This window comes from Pocillopora damicornis, chromosome 10 (assembly GCF_964200805.1).
Source record: "Pocillopora damicornis chromosome 10, jaPocDami1.2, whole genome shotgun sequence".
Classification (NCBI taxonomy): domain Eukaryota; kingdom Metazoa; phylum Cnidaria; class Anthozoa; order Scleractinia; family Pocilloporidae; genus Pocillopora; species Pocillopora damicornis.
The window spans coordinates 232,160-250,000 of NC_142679.1; the positions used below are offsets into that span (position 1 = coordinate 232,160).

Sequence of the window (17,841 nt, forward strand, 5' to 3'; positions counted from 1 at the left end):
CGCTCTTTTATTTATGCAAGATAGAAAAACACTCTGCAACACGTGAACGAGATGATAAGCGACGCCGCATAATGCGGCAGTCAATTGCTTCTCTTGTGCTTTCACATATTAAATCTTTCATTTGTCTACGGAACTGTTTGGGAGGCACTCCAATTTCTTCGTTTAGTCATATGTAGGATTCATCGCAAAAATTTCATGTGAGGTGACAAAAAATGGTTTTCTTAATCAAAAGGAAAAATAGTTAACATCTAGTGCAAAGTCTAAAGAACCTGGCTGTAACTTGGTTGCAAATTTTAACGCCTGAGAAATCATTGGGCGACTGATTTTCCGTGGGAGTCCATTATTTACTGTGAGTATGGTACCTTTTTGTAATCATTACACCTATATCTCCTTTAACAGTTTCTGCTGATACCCAGTGGATTTGGACTGAAATTTTGTGAAAGTATAAATTTAAGTTTGAATGTTTCATGCCATGTAAAAGTGCCAGCAGCTATCATTCAACATTATGTAATGTCATGTAATAACAACAGAGAGAACAGACAGAAGGGAAAACCAAGAAAGGCCTTTTTACATGATACAACCAGACAAAAAGTTTTCAACTAGATTTTCAAGTATGACTGAGGACAACTGGTGCTTGTATTGCAATGATTAGCCGGCCTTGTATATCGCCCTATAGTTGTAACACTAAAACACGTATATTGTGAAAACATAATTAGTGAGCCTAAAGATAACTCAAAGGAAACAATATCCCGATGGAATTTGAATGAAATATCCGTATGTCTATACCAACCTTCAGGCAGCTCAGCCCCGTGCCAAAGCAGTTATCGACGGTTTTTTTTTCCGGTTGTCAGCTTTAGATGAGACGCTAGTCTTTTTATGTCGAATTACCGGCTACCAATTCAGTCTAAATCGGGAGCTATTATCGGTCAGTTATAAACTGAATACAATATGTTTTCAAAACCTTTTCCCTTCCCTCCTTAAGGCAGAAGCACATTTAAGAGAAAAGAAAAAAAAAGGAAGCATGAGTACTCTTGAAAATTCCCTTCTTCTTCTATAACATATATACAGCTTTACAGGCAAATTCATTAACGAAGGAAAGTATTTAGAGTTAACTCGTGAAGATTCCATAATATGCGACTACGTAAAAGCTCTCAAAAATGATTTTATATCTGCGCATATGCCTTATGTTCCGAAAATTACCTCTAGCGATGTAGCTAAAAAAAGTGAAGATTTTGGGCTTGAGTAAGATATGCACCGGACAATATTTTTCATCTCCGTGAAAGTGTTAGGTTAAGTTTGTCGGTTTACGTATGTTTATCATGTCAAACAGGTAGTTGTAAGAAGTACACCCTAAGCTTCTCACCCCGGGAGGGATCATTAGACGTCAAGCCTAAATTTCCCTTTTTGAGCTCCAAAGTTTCCGGATAAGGACAAAAAAAAGATAAAAAAAAAAAAACTTCAAATGTATAAAACTGTGAATTCCTGGAGGAAACTCCCGGTTGCGAATTTAAGATGGCGAGTGAGTTTCAGGGCTTATATTATGAGTGACGTTTCATTTCATTTCTAAGGAGTGTTTGGCAGATGAATAAACTGTAATCACGGAACTACGACTTGAAACTTGATGATGAGGATATTTAGTACACCTACACCTGAATCTCCTGTGTTGTTTAGAAACGTTTTATTCTTAATGCGAGTAAACAAGAAATTAAAAAGTTGATGAAATAAAGAAATCATACATCCACGTGCATACCGAGCTATACATCTGCACAACAGGGAAAGACTGAGCTATTGTAATTTAATCGGTTAAATTGCATTTCTGTGCAAAAAGCATATAGTTGAAAAACGTCTCCAAGCGTTCTTTACCTAAACCTAGAAACAGATTCTTTTAAACAATCATTTTCATTCGTCAGGCCAAATAACCTCCGTGTACTCTAAAAGCTCTTAAAGTCTATCCATTTCTCCGACATAGGTCGACAATGCATAACTATAAGTTTTGTCTCAATATAAAGTCACCAGAGAAGTTACAGCAAGTGATGAATGTTATACGAACGACTACTATTTTCAGTCTGCTGATATATATCGAATTTATTAGAATTTATCTTGATACCAATGATCAAGTGGCCCGTGAAAATATGTTTCACAGATTAAATGCACTGCGGTGAAGATATATCACCTGGATGATAGTCGAAAATTTTGAGTGGATTCTTATTTGCCACCGAAATATGGCACTTGAATTTAGAAGCTGCGAAATTGTTAACGAAAGCCTTGCACTTCAATATTTCCATGATCAACATTAAAACTGAGTGTCTTTGTCGTTGACAACGGCGAGATTATGAACACCACCTTCCTGATTAGGTCTGACTTCCTCAGTCTGGGGAGCGCCATTCGTTTGGTAATACGGGAAATTGTGTCGAGGCGCTGATGGAGATTCTGACCATCCATCTCCGTAACTGGACAGTGGGTATGCGGGCTCACCATGTTTGGGAATATCGAGACCTAAGGAAAGCAAAAGGAATCCTAAATGTTGACGAAATGGTGAAATATCATCATGTTAAAGAATCATTTTGATCAAAGTTGGTACCACGATATACAATCAAATACCATTCTACACGTTTAACATGGAAGTACTCGTCTTCAATATTTACTCCACTCAGAAACGTAATTCATCAAATTTATTCAAGACAAGGCCACCATTTTTCTATTCAATCTTTTTCTTAAGTTTAATGCAGTGAAAGTATTTACCTTTCAACTCGATTTCTTCACTGACGCGAAGTTGTTTGAGGAGATGCAAAGCAAAGAATAAAATGATAGCCCACGCTGCAGACCAGGCTATGATGACAAGTACACCCAGCAAATTCCAGCCAAACGCACGGAATGCAAGCTCGTTTCCTTTTACAAATATTCCAGATTCCTTGTTAAAGATGGGGACAGAAAGTACGCCCCACAGGCCACCACCAAGATGAACTGTTGAAAAGAAATAAAAGTACTTAAAAAGTTTGCTATGCTTGCATTTGGATTGCAGTAGCTGTGGAACAACATTTACTTCCCTAGTACATTTACTCTTGTTCGTACAGGTTTTGGTGGCACGGCAGCCCATGACAATGCTAGTTATACTAACACTGAGGGTATCATAGCTTCTACTAACGACTTCATTTTGTTTAAAACGTAAGAATAGCAAGCGAACTTTCATGTGCTTAATGGTTGGTCACTTACCAGCCACAGCATCTAAAGGGTCATCAACTTTTAGCCGCAGCATGGAAGTACTCCAAGCCACGTACGCCAATCCTGCGATGACTCCAATGATCAAAGCAGCATAGGGATGAACGGCATTACAACCTGCGCACATTGCAACCTAAACAACAGAGAAAAGTTTGCAGAGAGTAACATGTCTTGTTCAAGATCAGAGGCCTAATTCTGGACCACTCAATCGGGAGTGGGGCAAAACAGTGTTGTCAGAAGACTTTGTCTAGAACTGACCGAATACAATCCCAAGCTGTTTCCCTTACCATTCCAGTTAGTCCGCCATTAATGGTGAAAAGCAAACTCCAGTACTTTTCTGCAAAGCCCAGGCGTTTGACAATCATGGCAGTAAGAGCACCTGCGGCTCCTGAATGATAGAAGAAGACTATATGCATTTTTTTCTATAAGCAATGAAAAGAAAAGAAATCATGGAAGATTTAGTGGAATCTGGCTCACCTCCGAGGATGGTGTTGACTATGGATAATGCTACAGCATCAGCATCGCCTTCATTAGCGATGGCTGCTTGGGAGCCACCATTGAATGCCAGGAAACCAAAGAACAGGATGAATCCTCCCAGAGCTGCTTTCTATGAAATTACAAAGAGAGACTGATTCCACTTCTCAAACACTACTCACAAGACAGAAAGTCCAAAGATAGAATATTTCCCTAAAATATGCGAAGATGAAAGTTTTCTTACCGGTACAGTATGTCCTGCCAGTAGCACTGGTGCACCACCATCAAAACGTCCGATTCTGGGCCCCACGATAGCTGCACCGACCAGAGCAACCATTCCACCCACTGCGTGGACAACCCCACTTCCAGCAAAGTCCTAAAATAATACAAAAGGGCTCGGTCGGTGAAGTTTGCAAGTCAGTGGAACTCTGTTTAACCCCTGTTCAGATCCCATACCAATTGTTTTTACGTTATGTTTTGGAACACAAACTTTGCACATTTTATCAACCAAATTGTGCGACTTCAGTGAATGGACATTTCAGATTTTCAGCGGTTTACCTGGTATGTTACAGATAAGGTTACATTGCCGTCAGTGTACTCCGCACCCTTGTACAGCCAACCATTTCCATCCCAAGCCCAGTGAGTGACTACTGGGTACAAAAATCCTGCAAAAAAGAGCGTCATCTTAACTGGTGCTACGGTTCCTCAACACTGCTACTGTATCTACACTTTAAAGTTTTCAAAAGAAGGCTACCCAGACAATTAGTTTATTGGAAACCTGCTCTCAAGTTTTGTTTAAGCAGTCTATTTAAAGGTGTGTATCCTCGTTATCTAACGAACCCTACGACTTGAAAACAACTAGTCCTGCACTCACCGGTCAAAAACATTGAATAAATAAGATAGGCTTTAAATTCAGTTCTCTCTGCCATGGCACCACTGACAATTGTTGCTGCTGTGGCCGCGAAAACGAAATGGAAAAACCAATGAGAGTATTTTTCAGCCGGTAAATTTGCCAGCGCGAAATACTCATGTCCAATAAAGCCATTGCTTTTTCCTCCAAAGGCAAAAGCGTAACCGAACAACCAATAAGCCACTGCACCAATAACTGTTTGAAGTAAACCAAAATAAACAAAAAGGAATTCAGTGGATAGCAATAGGACGGCAAGTGCCAAGAAATCATTTTTATTTTTCTGTTCTATGACGAAATTGTTTGCAAAATAAGTACTGTAATCCCACAGTTTCCAGCTCTCTTTACTTAATCGTTGGACCCGTTTTCTAAAGCTACCTACGAAAAATTAGTCCCTACTTACATACGTCTAGAACGTTCTTGATGAGGATGTTTGTTGTGTTCTTTGATCTTACTGACCCAGCCTCAAGAAATGCAAATCCTGCCTGCATAACTGAAATAATCACAAGTTAAATCAGAATGAGGAATGAATATAAACCATCGTTATAAATATGCTTTCGAAGGGAGAAGTAGAGATCATATCTTTTTCGTTTTCAACTACAAACGACAACCGTTGGAAAAAAAAAAAAAAAGAAAAAAAAAGAAAGAAAGAAAGAAAGAAAGGACACCAGCAAAAACGCGATTAGGTGTAAATTTTCACTTGCGGAGGAAGAGTACTCTTTGTTAAGAAGTAAACAGAGGCAGTTGGGTAAAGGTAGAGATGAAAGGGAAAAATAGTATGCATTTTGAAATTGATGTCTGCTTTTAGTTAGTTTCTCGAACTTTCGGCTAAGTGTACGAGACTACTGATCTGGATAATTGAGACTCCAAAAACGCCGTGAATCTAAAATTAGATTCAAATAAACAGAGTTCCACTTATTCAAAGCAAAAGCTCGCATCGGTCTTTTAAGAAAAACGGATCGTAAATTTTTTCTCATGTTTTCATCCAATATTTTTTATATATACCTGGGTTTCTTGATATGTTTTTCATTCATTTCATGATTTTAATTAGTCGTTCCAGCTCAGTGCATCTTAAATAAACACTTAAGACTGTTTTGTTGTTTTCAATCGCCAAACAAAAGCATTGCCACTGACCACGATTTGATTATACTCAAGGTCATGATAAGACATAAAAGGTGTTGATTTTGAATGAATGTCAGCAGACTTTAAGTTAATATGTGAGTTAACGAACTTGAAATGTTTCTAGTATCTTTACGCTGAAAACAAATCTGATGTAGTACTTGTGTAACAGACCATCATTCTCTTCATCGTAAACCGGCTTTCAGTAATGTGAAGCATTTCTTAATAAAATTAAATTATTGACATACCAATCATTTATTCGTGTTTATCATTCTATCAATTTAGCAAATTGAATCAAACCTGGAACCCAATTTAGCTACCATTTTGCTCGAACTTGTACTCAAAACTGGCTCTCCCAACATAAAGCAAGTTTTCCAATGGTTTTGATCCATAAAACATACGATTTTTTTGGTCGCTTCATTTTTTCATGGCTACTCTAACCCTTAACCCCTAAAGCTAGAGCAAAAAGTTAGAAACTAATGATAATTATGCCCAGTAAAGAAAACTTTTACCTTGTAGCTTATTAACAGAGCAGTAAATGGCAAAGTGAATAAGCAACAAAAATACAGTATCTGCAATCAGTCGGCTGGCATAATCACCATTTCTGGTTGGAACAGTCAATGTTTTGTATCCCAAAATTTTCAAAACCGTAAAGAATTCTATTAGCTGGTGCACAAAGGAAAAAAAGAGAATTTTGTAGATGCTTTCTGAGATAAGGAGAGTTCATAAGTCCATTAAGAACTCAGAAATGTTAATTGTTTTTTAATTGAGACTTGAAAATTTAAACAAATATACATTGATGAAAAAGGCAGATGTGCTTAGTGCACATGCTGCATCCATGAAAAAGGTTTGCCTCTGGTACTTCCAACATAATTCCAATTCAACAAGTCCGTTTTGGCTTTCCTTTCTACTGATAAAGCAAACAGTTTTAAGTTCTGCAGACAGGTGTTCATTTCGCAGTGGTGATAAACAGCTAAATATGCAGGCTTAATTTACTTTACCAATATCCCACCACATTTATTCAAGGCGCTAACTCAGTAAAATAATGACTTTTGATTTGAACTGAGAAAACCATAACAGATGATTTCATAACTATATTGAAACTGATCAATCTTCAATAGTGCTTTTATCAGGGGAAAAATTAATTCTGACTAATTTAAGTAGTTGAACTGAAGTCAAGTTTCCCATTTCCTCTGATTATCTTAACTTATTCCTCCTTCCATTATTAAGATTATTTTTTTGAACTGAAATTTAAGGAATTCTAAACTCAATTCTTTTTTTTTTTGTTTTTAAGTCATTTTAGTCCGGAATTTCACCCGACATTCTTTTAACATCAATGGCTGAAAGCAACATTTATTTCGTACCGGGAACAATTTTTGACACTTTCTGAGTCTGCAGAGTGTGTCATCGCTTTCCATATTGGTAGTTTAGACCCCTAAATTAGATCAATGTTTATCGCTGAGACATTTAATTCGAAGGATGTGCGATTGTAAACAACCACGCTGTCTATGCAAATAAGAAATGGTCGGGATCCGTTTGTGAGTAAAATCCCAATCATCTCGGAGAATTTTCTTTTAACTGTGATAATCATTTTTGACAGCAGTCGTTCTTTCCTTAAACTCAGGGTTGAAGTGTCACGTTTGAGATCTCAAAGAGATAACTTTTAAGAGTGTGTTTGAAAATAACTTCGCTTCGGGCTCTCGTTATGCTTGTTGTTCATCTGACCTCTTACGTCAATGTTGCTTTTCAATGCAGACCCTTTAGCGATTTTACTTATCTTTAGACATCTTCATGTAAGCACTGGGTTATATACTCTGATTTTGCTTGAAAGAGCTTCGTGAAATATCAAATGACGAGGGTATGGCTCAATAATTCGCCATATTTATGTGGTTGAGGGCACATACGTCTACAGAATGTTTAGACTCGCCGGGGCTATATATCTCCGTCTGTTTTCACTGTATCACCTGCAATCTCCGTGGTTTTACTAATTTCATAGTACTCGTGAAAACAGTGCGATTATTTGCGCTAACTCGTCAAAATTATGTAAATGCTGAAAAAAAAGTGTACGATTGTGCTATTATACATGTTTAATACACTGGTGTATGTCTACTAACAAAGGGAAGTCCTTGATGCATTAGTCAGAGGTAATTTCTGCTGCATCCAGTTGTTCAGGACATACATCTCTAAAAACCCGGTGAAGATCTAATTACACACGTTCTTCTCATTCCTTAGGAAGTATGTTTTGATGCGTGCGGAAGTCGTTGCGTAAATTTTAGCCGGCTTCTTTCCCCCACTTGATGGAGGAATCAAGTTTAATTTGCAAACAAAGATTCTAGTTTTCAAAACTTTCACATACCTTTCGCACAACACACAAGGTATCAGCAAAATAAGGGGAAAAAAATTGACAATACTATCTAAAATAATATACTCACAGAAAATGAGGCATCCCATGATCACTAAAAAGAACTGATCAAGATTTCCGCGCAAAGCGTCAATGTCGTTGTTGAGTGCGGTAACGTTAGCCATTTTGAAGTGGTTCAGTGAGAGCCAGTTCTGTTGTAGATGTTGGAGCTAGTCAAATATTAAACTAGACGGCGTTTATAGTGCCTCCCAAGCAACTACTCGTTGCTAACTGGCGGGTGACTAATTAACAGGAGCAAGCCAAGGTGATGTATTAATTAAAAACACTTTTAGTGTCACCATTGGCTGTTGCCCACGTGATTGGACTTGCCTCTACGACACGGATGAATAACAACTGCGCGTGAATATTTCGCTTTGAATACCGACCTTCAGCCCCCTTAGACATAGATTTTGCACAGTATCATTTGTGAACAGAGCTTCAGTTAACGCACTTTCTGGTTAATCATTAATTCGGTAGCATTAAGTGTGTGTGTCTTTTCAAGGAGCATTCCATCGCCACGAAACTCACACCACGTTTTGTGAGAGAGATGGGAAACTCTTTGAGTATATATGTTTAGAATAAATTTCATAAACGAGTTATCGACTTCGAGGCAGTGTTTTGTTTCCACGGTGATGTCGATGACTGATCGCATACGTAGTTAAATTAGACCCCCGTCAGTTTACAAACGGACCTTAACCTCACGAAATCGACCTCCTCGCTTTTAGACTAAAAACTTTGACAAATTTGTCAGTCACTTGATGAGCGATCCGTCATGTCTCTTAGTATAACACAACCCAGTAATTGCTTCGGGTTAGGGTTAATCACGCGTTGAAAGAGGCTGTCATCATCTAATGGACGTACCAGTCCTGTACCACGCATATCAAACAAGTGAAGAAAACAAACATAAAAACAATTAGGGATATTTTTGCACGTGAACAGACGAAGCTTATCTTTAATGCCACGAGTTCCGGATGCGTTCCAAAAACGTGACCTGGCGTGTGAGGTGACTGGAATGCGAGGCAAAGTCCACGAAATTTTTTTATAAAATGTAAAATGTGTAGTCGGAGAAAAGCAGAAGACTATAAAGAAAAAAAAAAAAAAAGATGATTCTCCTCAACGATACTTGAGAACTTGGGTAAAATTTTCTTGAATTAATAGCCTTAAAAAATTGGTAGGAGGCCGCTACATGTACATCACCGAGTTATTTCCCTTGCCTGGTATTCTGAGAGAAAAACGTTTGATAAAGGAGAACAAGTAAAGGAAAACTTCTGATTTCCTTGTGAGAATTCTGACACTCCATGTCCAGACGTCTTATGTTTCCTTTGCACATGCGCGAAAGGGACATAGTGCTCTGCCATGTCTGCTTTTTGGTCCAAATCAAAATACATCTGAGACGTCTCTACTGCGTTCAATTGTCTTAACCACGTCACCGTTAGGATGAAAAAAGTATTGGATACTTGAGTGCGCGGAGTCACGCAAGGTAGATACAGAATGTCTTCCTCTCCTCCAACGTGTGTTCCTTTCCTCTCACGTTTCCCCACTGCCATGTCGTCCAAGCCCCGTCACCTTTAAACTGAGTGACTTCACTCCTAGGCGTGCACACCGCATCCCATGCAAGGTCAACTAAATTTATCGATTAGCTATCGCGATCCATCAATATCACAATACTTACCTAATGAAAAACCAATTATATCCTGAGTCTTTTTGACATTTTCACACTTGTTGGCTCCTAGAGGAATTTTGCATGTTTCTTGTTCGCTCAGATCACTGTCAGTCCCGTCAGGTAGGAACGCGTGTTGTTTTCGATCCGCTTGGAAGTTTCCCTACAATAGAAATACTTTGATGAGATTTGTTACCATCTCCTCCTTCCTCGCGCGTTTCCACTCCGGCACCTGTCACGACAATTTTTATTTACCAAAGTGGGCTCTCCAGCTGGGAAATGCCTGTTTCCCTGCCTTCTAAAGCAATTTCAATTTTAAAATTTCCAGGAAAGTGTACTAATACATAGAAATAAGACGTTTTAAGTACATTACTGCCTCGAAAGGTAGTCATTTACTTAAAGTGACATGGTAAACAGTATCCCATTACCCCTCTTCCTTGGTTGGGCCTGAATTTTCTTATCACTTGTGTGTGAGTATTTTCCCTCCCCCTGAGTAGGATGGAGATTCATCACATGTCCACCCCCTCCCAGCTTTTCTTCCGGTTTGACTAACTCTTAACTGGTACTTAACCATACTCTTAGGTTGGGGAAGGGGGGGGGGGGGAAACAGTGTGAGACACAAGACAATGATACAGCCAGGTTTCGCGCCAGCAGAGCCGTTGTGATTCTTCGTTCCAGACTAAATTAGGAAGGAAACTAGTACAATTTCCTCCTAGATCAATAAGCGATAAATGCGTTTTAAAAAATTTAATTCCCGAATCATTATCTCTCATTTTCGTTCAATGCGTGTTGCTACACATTTTTTTCACGTGTAGCGTGACGCGTTCAGATCTATTACCCGAGAAACACTGGGAACAAGTTAAGAAAGAGGTAAAAACATGGCGGCAGAATATCAAGACTGTGATGTGGGGTCAGCATTAGATTCCATCCACCAAAACCACCTCGGTCGAGAGGGACTGAGATGGAATATTTAATGACTTGTAAAACATAACCGAAGATTCTCGGAAATCCGTAAGTGATGTAGCCGAACATCCGAAGCTGTAAATCCCATGATTCTTGAGGAACAAACAGAAACAGCATAGCGAGAATTTTAAGTCGCGAACCATTGCTTGATGGTAGACATGCAGATAATTTAGGATACGTCAATTCTGTTGATGAGGCGCATAAACTTATTGCGGAATTAAAACAGGGTTGACGACGAAGTTTTCTTTCTTTAAAGCTGTCAAAGGTTTCGGGAACACCGGTGTATATATATGTATATATATATATATATATATATATATATATATATATATATATATATATATATATATATATATATATAACTAACTGCGAATTTTTGCTCCTTAAATTTCTCATGCATCTCCCCCGAGTATTTTGTGACTTCTGTCCGAGGAAGGAGGTGTAAGCATTAAGTTAACCCGAATGATTCCACAATTGTGGTATCCAAACTAGTGAGAATGCACAATAGCGATAGCAAAGCTTTGTAATGCCAAAGAGCTATATCAATATATATATATATATATTGATATAGCTCTTTGGCATTACAAAGCTTTGCTATCGCTATTGTGCATTCTCACTAGTTTGGATACCACAATTGTGGAATCATTCGGGTTAACTTAATGCTTACACCTCCTTCCTCGGACAGAAGTCACAAAATACTCGGGGGAGATGCATGAGAAATTTAAGGAGCAAAAATTCGATTTTGCTGGTGTGCCTTTCCTAATTTTGGGAAGGAAAGTGTTCAATTGCCAGCATGGCATAGATAAAACAGCTGGAGAGAAAAGGAAACGAAAAGATGCAGAAGAATTACTGTATATAATAATTTCTTTTTATCCTCAACCTTTGTGTTACTGTCAACTATGGCTTGCTAATTCGAAAGGTCAAATACATGAATGGGTCATATGACATTGATCTCAGAATACTTTTTATGACAAACGTGATAACAGTTCAATCTTGGCTAAATTGAAGATAGTTTAGAAGTTAACAATTATAAGAACTTTTCACTAACATATGCTGCTGACAACGGAGAAAATATATGCAATTCTGCATTTTTTGCTTTCTATCAAGCAGTCATATGTTGGCTCCTTATCACGCTATGACACTTCCGTTTTGTCACATTCCAAAAAACTTGAGAAATACACTGTCACTCATCTTACACTGTTATATTTACCTATTACAGAAGGCTGGAAACAAAGATTTTGTTTTCAAGAAAATAAGATTTCTTGTCTAAGACACAAGGAAGTTTGACTGCAAAACACAGATAAAAATGCAAGAAATTTAATTTTTTTCAGAGAACAAGGTAGTTCTACTCATGTATAAACAGAACAAATCCGGTTTAATAAATCAGATATGCAGCACGACTCCTTTTCTTCCATCCCCACTCAAAACAAGCAAACACACCTATAGAGGTTCCAGTCTGGTCTGCAAATGAAAAGGAGGAAGGTGATTAATGCAAAATTAAGCATTAGGGTTCTTATTTATAACATATTGATTATTGTAAACTGATATCAAGAAATTAAGGTTGCAAGTAGCAGCCAGCTGAATTATAGTTTGAGTTTTATCAAGTCCATTACTTTGTTAAATTTAGAGTAACCTTGTCTTGAGAGAGGGAAATTGAGGAGCTGTAATATACTTATCATCATTTAGAGACCACAAAGAAAAATTTATTTATAGAGCCTTTGAAGGAGAGGGGTAAGACTTGTGAAAAGCTGGCAGACATATAGATAAACTTTTCTGCTAAATGGGTTACAATATAAAGTGCTCAGTATTTGGATCAGCTATGGCTCAACTTAAACTTTGCTTTAGCTTCAAGTTTAATCCTTTGTGGTTTCCTTTCTCTGTGTTTATTTTTCAAGTTATGTTACACAAAAGAACACAAAAATGACAAGGAATGCTTTTGAATATTACGAGGCTGGAATAAGCAAGAAATCAAAACTGAATTTTAAACAGTACAAAGTTAATTTGATCTTCCAATGTTATTTAATTTTAACCATTAATAGAATTTGCTATTTAAATTTATCCCCTCCATTTTTCTGGATATTGCGAGCAAAAACAAACAATTATCACAAAATGCATGGTATACAATGGTTTGACTCACCAATGTGGCAAAGGCCTTTCACTGTCTATCCATAAAAAGGGAAATAATTTGTAAAATGTAAGACATTCTGCATCTTGAGTGTATACTTATTCATCCATGTGAAATTAAAGTTTACTTGAAATAAATGTGAAAGATTTATAGGATTTTCAGACCCCTGATAACAATTACTGATGTGCTGATTTGTTGTACTTAAAGGTTATGATTTTAGCAGAAATAGTGGAAGAAATTTCTGGACCTGGAATTTTGTTGCAAATGTCTGTTTAAGTTAGTTTAAGTCAGTTAAAAACTCTCCTGTTTCAAGATTACATGATTGCCACACCAGAACCTTTTGTATTCTATATTGTGCACCATGTTATGATTATGGTTTTAATAATAAAAGGTGCTGACTCAAGAACTTTGCAAAATATCTCTACATACAAAGAAATAGATTGTGGTTATGTACTCCAAATAGCAGGTCACATCAGTCTTCTGTAAGGAAGTGGCAGAAATTGCTATGGTGGTTTTGGTGGATGGAGAGAAACATCCACCAAAACCACTTTATTCTATGTGTTACGAGTTATGATAATCATTATGAACGTTTGGTCGGTCAGCAATTGTGCACCATAAAAAATGATTAGCCAGAGCACTAACTGCTAATTATTGGTATAAATCTTTTGTCTCCCTGAACATCTAACAGTGGCTATAGATAAAATTAAAAAAATATATTGTTGATGGTTTTGGTCAAAGTTTTGGTGGATGTTCCCTAATGACATCCACCAAAACTACGTAACATCTGGGCACCTTTTAAATACGTGAAATATCTGCATAAAATTGCGTAAAATATTTTATAATACTACAATCGAACAATAAATTAATACTTACCATTTCTTGAGTAAAAAGTTTTGACGCAATTTCCCAAACAGATAATACACTTAGGTCATCGGGATAAGTCCGCATGTTGTCGTAGCTTCGTAATTTTCATTTAGTATAACAAGTCATGATGTGTCCATCATCCCATCTCAGTCCCTCTCGACCAAGGTGGTTTTGGTGGATGGAATCTAATGCTGACCGTGATGTGGCAATGATGGCCTGTTAATTATGATACCTATCAGCAACTTGATTGATACTTACCTTACCAATCACGTTAACTTTCGTTTGAAGAAGAAATTGACCTTACGGCGGCCTTGCGACAATGGCATACCATCCAAATGTTACATCTTAATCAACCTTCTAGTTCCCTGATTTTGAGGTAACCAATATTAGTTTACATCAAAATCTAACTGATGAACCTGTTGTTTTTAAGTAGTTTTTGCCTCCTGTTGATGTCAGTTGCCATTTGAGCCTCTGACATAATCAGGGTTAACGATTTCCTTTTAGACAAGATCTTATCAATTCCAATTTGACCTGGGAACAGCGGACGTGAAGAGGCAACTCGTGGAATGACCACTGCTGAACCTCATGTATTTTTTAATTTTTGCTTTATTAGGACAGCAAATTATAGTTTGACATTATACTTGTAGTAAAATAATTTTATGATAAATTAAAATCTCCATAAAGAAGAGGGAATTTCAGGCGAGATTTATCTCCTACGCTTAATTTTCTTGGCTTTTATAGACTTTCAAGGAATTTCGAGAAACTTTTAGTTTTGTATGCAATATATTTGTATTGTTTCGACGGTTCTTCTGTCATCTTCAGTTCTGATTTATACAAAGTACAAAGTTGAATTTGAAGTGTGCAACACAATGCTGGTTGGACAAAACAAACAATAGTAACAAGACGATGTATGTATTTACAGGGAAAGTTTTAAATTAACATGATAAAGTTGATGATTAAGTGTAGGTTATTCCCATTGAATGTGAATAGCTTTGTTGATTTTAAGTTGGAAAGTTGTGGAAATATGATCTAAGATGATAAAACACTCATCAGAATATAGAGTGTAACATTGTGGAGAATTATGTAGATGTCTGAAAATGTGAGAGGACCTATCATTGACAAAGTTGAATTTGAAGTGTGCAACACAATGCTGGTTGGACAAAACAAACAATAGTAACAAGACGATGTATGTATTTACAGGGAAAGTTTTAAATTAACATGATAAAGTTGATGATTAAGTGTAGGTTATTCCCATTGAATGTGAATAGCTTTGTTGATTTTAAGTTGGAAAGTTGTGGAAATATGATCTAAGATGATAAAACACTCATCAGAATATAGAGTGTAACATTGTGGAGAATTATGTAGATGTCTGAAAATGTGAGAGGACCTATCATTGACCAAGTGCTCATGCATGCATGTGGATAAATGCAGAAAGGTTTCGCTGATATAGCAGGCATTGTAGTCTACATATAAAAACTTATAAACCACACAGGTATGGAGCCCATGAAGGATAGGGTCTTTCACACCAAACATATCACCTATTTTAAAAGATAAAAAAAACCAACTTAATATTGATGTTGTTACAATAATGCTTAGCAAATTGGTTAACCCTTTTTTGTGTGACAACGTAATATACTTGTACTGATTAATCCTTTGGTAGCAATAAGACATCTCCCCTCCCCCCCTCCCCCCCCCCCCCCAGCAACCCCAGGGCATTTGAACTTTTAGAGAATGGTTCATTTCAAATTTCTTTCCCTATGAGTCAAAATTTTGTATTTACTAAAGATTCTAATTGATTGGTGCATTATGAGAGTATGGTTCTTAAACTGATAGGCAGGTAAGGGGTAAGCTTAGGGTTATGATGTGGTTCTTTTTTTTTTTTGATGTAACTGGGTGTGGAGGACAATGGAAAAACACAAAGATATTGCATGACTTCTTATGAGCTGCCACAGGACAGTGGTTTAGTGTCAAAAGAGCACAGCTGGGGAGAAGGAGCACATGCCATAATACTTTGCCCTTTAACTCCCAGGATCTTGCTGTTAATTCTCTCCTCTAGCTGCTACACATTTCCTTACAAATAGGTTCTGAGAATTTGGTGTTAGATCATTGGTGTTGGATGAAAACTTCTATTTGATGAGTTTTAGTATTCTTCTTACCTGTTTTCTGGTTTATGTAAGGAAATTGTGGGGAGAAGTTACATGTTTATCAATTTTGGGAGTTGAAGGGTTAAACTTCAGGCAATCTAGTCTAATTTTTATAATGTATTCTGCATATAATATCATGCAGTGTTTATAATGTTTTTCAGTGTATATCAAGTGGTAAACGTGAACGGATGACAGAGTCCAGCTGAATCATCCCACAAAAAAGTGTTAAAATTGAGAGAAGATAAGAAGACAGAATGGAAGAAGTTAAATTTGGAAACCAAAAGGAACAAAAAACAACAAATCCTGTCAGAGATGGAAAGTACTTTTCAAGGGATGCAGATGCGAGAAGGAGGCGTACAGACGGTAAGTGTACAGTTTCAAGTAAAATTCTTTTCAAAGGCTCATGGAAAACTTTAAATTTTTAGTGCACATAGTAAACATCCAGGAAAACCTTAATGTCATTCACATATTGCAATCCTTTTCAACTTAGCTGGGAGGAGCTGGGTTTCATCATATTGATTCATTTAAATACTATTGTAAAAGTTTAACCAGATGGTTACGGAAAAAAACAGGCTTACCACAGTTAACAGATTATTCAATGAAATGAATTTGTTAAAAGTTGAATTTTTTTTGTTGGGTTGCTATTCAAACACACAGGCTATACACCTTTTTCTTTTATTTTGTTCTCATGATAGAAGATTTTATTGGAAAGCCTGAAGTTGAAGCAAAGCGTCCGTTCGACAATGATGGTGTCTATGAGTGTGAGGGAGCCATGGAATTTTCAACCCAAAAGGATCGCATGACAACAAGCATGGTATTGATTGTAATACTGCTCCTTGTAGTTACGGTCTTTGGAGCTGGGATTTTATTCTATGGTCAGCTAGAAAGCACTGCTAATATTAGCCATGAAGAGTCGGCTCGCACAAGGACTCTAACAGATAAACTTCATGAGCGAGGTCAAAGAGCCCGCGGTAAGTTTTTTTGTATCGGTATTGACTTTAGGTTAGGACTCTTTCGATCAATTAGCCAAAACCATCATGATAACATGAGCCAGTGAGGACAGTAAGTGCACTATAAAGATAATCTGCTCAAAGCGCGGGAAAGTTCTGGTGACTGAGTGGAGGATGATTTTTGATTGGTTAAAGGGCAGACAACCTTATGGACTTGAGGCCTGGTGATGTCAGTAATAGAGTTTCATAGCTGACGTTTCGAGCGTTCGCCCTTCATCAGAGCGAGTATATTTCTTATATTTGCAGTACTTTGCAAGAGCCGAATCGGGCTTGATCAAAGTGATCTGTGGAAATTTCATCAATACTGCAATTCGCAACCTTTTATTGAGTTATTTTTTTCATAAAAAAATAACTGTGTTAGCTTATAGAGTGGTATGTTGCTCGCACCAATCAGATCGCGGCATTAGGGTATGTATCTCGAACCAATCATATCATAGCATTTGAATATCCTAAACCAATCACAGCGTTTGGGCGTTGTTTTCTTGTAAATGATGTCATGGATCAAGGGGCTGTGCACAAAGAGTGACATTAACCAAACATTTTGGGCTCATTTGATTAGTGTAATGGTTTGTGGCCATCGTGAGAGCCTCGTCGATTAAGGTCGAGAGTTATGGGGGGTATTAAAGGTAGGCATTGAAACTTTTAAGTTAAAACGTGTTTTTTCCGTTCCCTAATTCACAACGTACACGCCAAACAACTTACATTTCATTACGTACCATGAAAGCAATGTGTACTCATCAGAACATACCTAATCATTGTCCTACACGAACATTAGGCAATTTTTCACGTGCTTGAATTGTATTCCACTAATCAAATTTCATTTTGCCACATTGGACTTCGCTCTACCACGTGTCATTTTCTTGTTAACAACCTGCATTTTTGCAGCTAAGAACACTACTGAAACGCGTAGTTGAGGCCCGCACGGGATTTGAACCCATAACCTCTGCGATACAGG

The 17,841-nt window shown here is 37.4% G+C and overlaps 2 protein-coding genes and 1 long non-coding RNA gene across 10 annotated transcripts in view; 1 reads left to right on the forward strand and 2 right to left on the reverse strand.

The window, feature by feature from the left end:
* Positions 1–35: 35 nt before the first annotated feature.
* The window catches only part of LOC113674957 (receptor-type tyrosine-protein phosphatase S), a 22,413-nt gene continuing 4,607 nt past the window's right edge, over positions 36–17,841 (forward strand). Inside the window, exons 1-4 of one of the 7 annotated variants that reach the window (XM_089184600.1) lie at positions 13,897–14,108; positions 14,237–14,319; positions 16,038–16,239; positions 16,572–16,847. In XM_089184600.1, coding sequence (XP_089040726.1) covers positions 16,131–16,239; positions 16,572–16,847 — 385 coding nt within the window. In that variant the 5' untranslated portion in view covers positions 13,897–14,108; positions 14,237–14,319; positions 16,038–16,130. Of the gene's footprint in view, positions 350–13,875; positions 14,109–14,236; positions 14,320–16,018; positions 16,240–16,571; positions 16,848–17,841 lie in introns of those variants that run through there. The other 6 variants (XM_089184599.1, XM_089184603.1, XM_089184598.1 and 3 more) reach the window with 6 other exon arrangements.
* Positions 1,662–17,841, reverse strand: part of LOC113674955 (putative ammonium transporter 1) — a 17,534-nt gene continuing 1,354 nt past the window's right edge. Inside the window, exons 2-11 of one of the 2 annotated variants that reach the window (XM_027191451.2) lie at positions 9,793–9,943; positions 5,004–5,093; positions 4,568–4,798; positions 4,252–4,358; positions 3,938–4,069; positions 3,697–3,826; positions 3,507–3,607; positions 3,214–3,352; positions 2,743–2,964; positions 1,662–2,496 (exon numbers count right to left, since the gene is read on the reverse strand). In XM_027191451.2, the coding sequence (XP_027047252.2) occupies positions 2,294–2,496; positions 2,743–2,964; positions 3,214–3,352; positions 3,507–3,607; positions 3,697–3,826; positions 3,938–4,069; positions 4,252–4,358; positions 4,568–4,798; positions 5,004–5,091 (1,353 nt within the window). In that variant the 5' untranslated portion in view covers positions 5,092–5,093; positions 9,793–9,943 and the 3' untranslated portion in view covers positions 1,662–2,293. Of the gene's footprint in view, positions 2,497–2,742; positions 2,965–3,213; positions 3,353–3,506; positions 3,608–3,696; positions 3,827–3,937; positions 4,070–4,251; positions 4,359–4,567; positions 4,799–5,003; positions 5,094–8,151; positions 9,944–17,841 lie in introns of both variants that reach the window. The other variant, XM_027191449.2, reaches the window with a different exon arrangement.
* On the reverse strand, positions 11,962–13,947 carry LOC149038347 (uncharacterized). Its single transcript, XR_016180354.1, has 3 exons — positions 13,742–13,947; positions 12,881–12,905; positions 11,962–12,204 (listed from the first exon to the last, which is right to left on the reverse strand). It is a non-coding gene; the product is annotated as an uncharacterized LOC149038347 (long non-coding RNA).